Source organism: Pinus tabuliformis, chromosome J (genome assembly GCF_031772625.1).
Source record: "Pinus tabuliformis cultivar Carrire ecotype Pingquan chromosome J, CPIR1, whole genome shotgun sequence".
Lineage (NCBI taxonomy): Eukaryota > Viridiplantae > Streptophyta > Pinopsida > Pinales > Pinaceae > Pinus > Pinus tabuliformis.
This window is the reverse complement of record NC_142295.1, coordinates 894547042-894552519: the sequence shown is the minus strand read 5'-3', so window position 1 is coordinate 894552519 and position 5478 is coordinate 894547042. Positions and strand designations below refer to the sequence as shown.

General features: G+C 39.4%; 1 protein-coding gene and 1 pseudogene across 1 annotated transcript; both read right to left on the bottom strand.

Annotated features, from left to right (window-relative positions):
• Window positions 1-1784: 1784 nt before the first annotated feature.
• Window positions 1785-4998, bottom strand: LOC149229559 (pentatricopeptide repeat-containing protein At3g16610-like). Its single transcript, XM_089381067.1, has 4 exons — window positions 4753-4998; window positions 3064-4637; window positions 2115-2262; window positions 1785-1913 (listed from the first exon to the last, which is right to left on the bottom strand). The coding sequence occupies exons 1-4, from the start codon at window positions 4996-4998 to the stop codon at window positions 1785-1787; spliced, it is 2097 nt and encodes a 698-aa protein (XP_089237193.1).
• An 11-nt stretch (window positions 4999-5009) lies between these two features.
• On the bottom strand, window positions 5010-5462 carry LOC149229558 (pentatricopeptide repeat-containing protein At4g25270, chloroplastic pseudogene; annotated as a pseudogene).
• Between the last annotated feature and the right edge of the window lie 16 nt (window positions 5463-5478).

Below are 5478 nucleotides of genomic sequence, written 5' to 3'. Positions count from 1 at the left end.
TGCATGATTTAAATCCCCCTTTTTGAGCAGAAATGATTTGTAGTGCTAGTGGTATAGTTGTTATACCCTGCATTAATATTTTTGTGTTCTCTGTAACAAGGACAAAGCACATTGGAGTTATATGTCCCATCTAGAACTAGCAATTGTCTCAAAAGGTACAAAGAGAGGCCGATAGGATTATTAAATTAGAATTGTTGAATTTCTCTAGAAGAGATGTTGGTTCAAGCCTACAAGGAGCAAAGAGATTTGATGTTTGGAGTTCTATGCTTTTTAGACACCATATTTCTTTAAATACAACTTAATTTTAGAAAAAATTCAACCGCAATGCAGTTTTGCCATGCAGACATACACTTAAATCGCTATTGGGCTTATGATATTGACAAATTCAAAGTAAACTGGTATACAAGAGAATGTACCAAGCTAAACCACAAGTTACACATCTTCAGACCTAAAAAAGTACATAACAATGGTTTGGCATATCAATAGCGATATCATAATTGCTTTTCCTTCCACATACATACAATTGCTCCAAAGGCAAGGACAAGAAAATTTTTCAGCTCTAGTGAGCACCAGTGGGTCACCAAAACGAGTGACCACTAATGGCTTTCACATTTATACAAGGAATTGGCAAGGGACTTTACATGGACTCCACTCAACTTCAGACACAACTTCAGCCAATATGGAGAGTGATTGAAATTGAACATAGCTAAGTAGTGGCATTGGCTCACAGTAATACACCAAGTATAAAATATTTAAGCTTTTACAGAAGCAAGGAGTAAGAAAAATTATGAAGCTCAGAGAAGTAGATTTAAATCAATCAAAGCTTGTTGAACGGCTATAATGTCCATAGAAATAATCTTCCAATGCTCTGCTCTCATGTACAAGATTTACACTTTGATCTGGACTACTGTTTGATACCAAATCATCATCAACTCCAAGCATTGCAAGTGATAGATGAGTTTGGATGTCACAACTCCCAGAGTTTTCTCCAGATTCATCCTCAATCAATTCATCTAATTCCATGGACATTGTCAATTACCTCTTGGTCCAATAAGGTAGGTCATCTCCTTCTCCTCGTAGTAATTTCAAAGTCTGCAATAATAAGTTACAGACAAACAATGAGGAAGAATAAGTTCACGTTCTTACATTAACATTTATCCATTGTTTGAAATTTCACAAAGTCAGTTTAATGCAAAGGTAAGCCACTTTATTTGGGGAAACCAAAGCTTTCAATTCAAATCTTGCAATCCAGATTTCAGCTAGGATAGTGATTCTCAGGAAAGCTATATACTCTCTTGATATTGGAGCGAACGCAGATATGCTGGCTCTTCTTGCCTATTCAGGGAGGGGTAATTTGCATACTGAAGCTTTGGTTTGAGATATGATGTAATCTCTTTTGCTAATATTCAAAGAATATTATATTTCATTAATGGAAAAATAGATTATTGGCAATTGAGGCTTTGAATATTTTGCCATAATCCACCATCAGCATTTAGGGCTAACCTATTTAAGGGTGATGATTTTACAAATTGAACTACTAAACAAATGTTTAGATTACAACCCTAAACACTAGGTCTAAACACCCTTTACTCTATGTCAGAAGGATATCAACTCGATATTTCATGTGCCATTCTTCGTTATGGGAAAAAACAATTCTAGCACTAACTCCTCACAGGAAAGGAAATGTCTTCAAGCAACTAAATTTGACATAAGTTCAGAAACTGAAACATATATATGAAACTAATGAGAATAAGAGTAATTACTCTGTTCATTCGAGGTCGAAACTAAGCTGCCTGTCTCAGACAACATGCTGAACCAATGACCATTCTCTTCATCTTCCTCATGTCATAAGCATCTTCCAAAAGTGGATCTGCAAGTTCTTTTACAGAGCCAGCTGCCAGTAATGGCCTTGCCTAAATTTTGAAATTTACAAGAGATTAAGATTCTGAACCAAGACAAAGAAACCAAAAGAATCCAAAATTATCAAATACAAAACAAGAAGCCTTGCCTAAATTTTGAAATTTACAAGAGATTAAGATTCTGAACCAAGACAAAGAAACCAAAAGAATCCAAAATTATCAAATACAAAACAAGCAAGGACACTAGAGCCCTACCCACATAACTAAGCTTTCTTGGCCTTTAGGATTCTTGTCATTGATTGGTTTTCTTCCAGTTATTAGCTCTAGAAGAACTACTCCAAAGGAATACACGTCCATCTTCTCATTAACCTTGCCATACATGAAATATTCTGGAGCCAGATACCTGAAATATGATAGCAGCTAGTTTTATGAAGGCTTGATTATAAATGACATTTATTTTCCTAAGGAAAGAGCTGGTGTAAAGAAAGAAATGGATATTTACCCAAATGTACCTACAACATCACTAACTATTATTGTTTCTCACCCCCTCGAGAATAGATTCACTAATGGATTCCCACAGTTTGAAATAGAATCCAAGGCATCAAAAGGTAAACCTAGGATACCCACTTATTCAAGACATGTTCTCTAGAGACTGTCACTTTGCATTTAAGTAATTTCATTCATCCTCTTATGCAGATCTCAACAAGTTTCCTTCAACCGATCATCTTGGGTACCTGCTTGAGGTACTAGAGAATAACGAAGATGAGCCTAAGCGGGACAGTGATGATCAAGAAAGGTAGAGACCCTCATCCACAGTCTGCAGTTCTGTAAAATAAAGAACATGACAAAGATTTTACTTAGAAAACAAGCTGTCAATAATGGGTTCCTGGAAGTAGTTGAATAGAAGCTACTTTGTTTTGTTTTGGTGATTATTATAAAAAGGTAATGATCAGTGAGTTTCTTTCCTTGCAACACAAGGGCAACCAGGTCTTTAAACTTTCTGCAAGGAGAGATTTACAATTTGATTATTACCCTTGGGAAAGAGAGCCAGTCCCACACCAAATGTGTCGTAGTTATACAAAATATACATCATGATACTCAGCTTGGTCCATTTCTCAGATGGCACCGGGTCTAAAATATAAAACAATTTGAAAATGGTGCAAATGCAATCCTTTGTACCTATATGAAGATACAGATAATGTACACAGTGCCCCGGGATACATCAAGGTTCTGCCCTATGAAGCCATATGCTTCATTGAGTTGTCCAGCACGGCCGAGAAGATCAACCATGCAGGCATAGTGCTCCAGGCGAGGTGTGATGTTATAGTTTTTCATGCAATCAAAGTATTGCCAACCTTCGTGGATTAAGCCTGCCTGACTGCATGCGGACAGAACACCGACGAAAGTGATATGGTCTGGTTTTACGCCAGCCTTCTGCATCTTATGAAACGTAGAAAGGGCGTCCTCAACATGCCCATGCATGGCAGACCCCCCAATCATTGAATTCCAAGAGATCACAGTTTTTCCAGATGCTTTATTAAACACTCCATATGCATTTTCAATGTTTCCGCATTTGGCATACATATCTATTAGAGCACACTCTACAAATTTGTCTACCTCGAATCCACTTCTGATAATGTATGCATGAATTTCCTTGCCATGGTCCAGAGCAGCAAGTTTTGCACAAGCCGAAAGAACACTCCCAAACGTAAATGCGTTTGGTTTTATGCCTGCTAAATGCATTTGACAAAACAGTCTCAATGCGTCGTTGCCGCGCCCATTTTGAGCATAACCTGAAATCATGGCATTCCAGGAAATCACATCTGGTTTTACACCTGCCAATTGCATTTGCTGAAAGAGTTTCAGCGCCTTGCTGCCATGGTCATTCTGGGCATATCCAGCAATCATTGCATTCCATGAAATTGTGTTTTTTTCAGACATTTTGTGAAAAATCTGAAGAGCATTACCTAAACACTGGGATTTAGCATACATGTCTACTAAAGCACTCCCCACAAAGACGCTTGACTCAAATCCAGTCATGATTATGTAAGAATGTATTTGCCTGCCTTGGTCTAGAGCTGCTAAATTAGCACATGCTAGAAGAATGCTTCCGAATGTGAACGAGGTAGGTTTAGCCCCTGACCGCCGCATTTGCTGGAAGAGTTTAAAGGCATCATTACTTTGCCCATTCTGAGCATAACCCGCAATCATTGCATTCCATGAAGCTGTGCTCCGCTTTACTCCATCCAATTCCATTTGATGAAAAAGCTTCATAGCCTCATCAACATGTCTCTGTTCGAAGTATCCTGCAATCATCATATTCCATGAAATTGTGTTTCTTGGGGACATTTTGTCAAACACTTGCCGTGCATATTGGATACAACCACATTTCCTGTACATATCTATTAGAGCGTTTTCAATATGAACATTTACCTCAAATTGGTGTCTGATAACATAACCGTGGATTTCCTTTCCCACATGCACAGCTCGTACCTCAGCACATGCTGCGAGAATCTCAACAATGGTGACCGAACTGGGGTTTACACTAGCCATTTGCATGCTACAAAAGAGCTGCATGGCATCCACACCATGTCCACTCCGAACAAACCCTCCAATCATCCCATTCCATGATATCATGTCAGGCCTCACACCCACTAACCTCATTTCCCTAAAAAGCTTCAAGGCCTCATCCACAAACCCATCGACAGCATAGCCTGTGATCATGGCATTCCAGGACACCAAATCTCTTACAGGCATCAAACCCATCGACAGCATAGCCTGTGATCATGGCATTCCAGGACACCAAATCTCTTACAGGCATTTTGTCAAACACACGCTGCGCATCCTCAAGACTACTACATTTTGAGTACATATATATTAAAGCATTACACACAGAAATATCTGACAGAAATCCCCTTCTAATCAAATAACAGTGGATTCCTCTTCCCTGTTGCAGAGCCCGTAGATGGGCACATGCTTTGAGAACGCTGGGGAAAACGAAAGACTCCAGTTCCAGTCCTTCACACTGCAATTGATAAAACAAAGCAAGGGCTTTCTCAGAGCGTCCATGTTTGGCATACGCTCCAATCATCGTGGACCATGAAAACAGATTCCGTGCAGAGATTTTATCAAACACCATCCTTGCATTGTCTAGACTTGTGCAATTAGCATACATGGTTTGAGGGAATCCAAAATTCCGCTCAGGGATCTCTTACAGGCATCAAACCCATCGACAGCATAGCCTGTGATCATGGCATTCCAGGACACCAAATCTCTTACAGGCATTTTGTCAAACACACGCTGCGCAGCCTCAAAACTACTACATTTTGAGTACATATATATTAAAGCATTACACACAGAAATATCTGACAGAAATCCCCTTCTAATCAAATAACAGTGGATTCCTCTTCCCTGTTGCAGAGCCCGTAGATGGGCACATGCTTTGAGAACGCTGGGGAAAACGAAAGACTCCAGTTCCAGTCCTTCACACTGCAATTGATAAAACAAAGCAAGGGCTTTCTCAGAGCGTCCATGTTTGGCATACGCTCCAATCATCGTGGACCATGAAAACAGATTCCGTGCAGAGATTTTATCAAACACCATCCTTGCATTGTCTAGA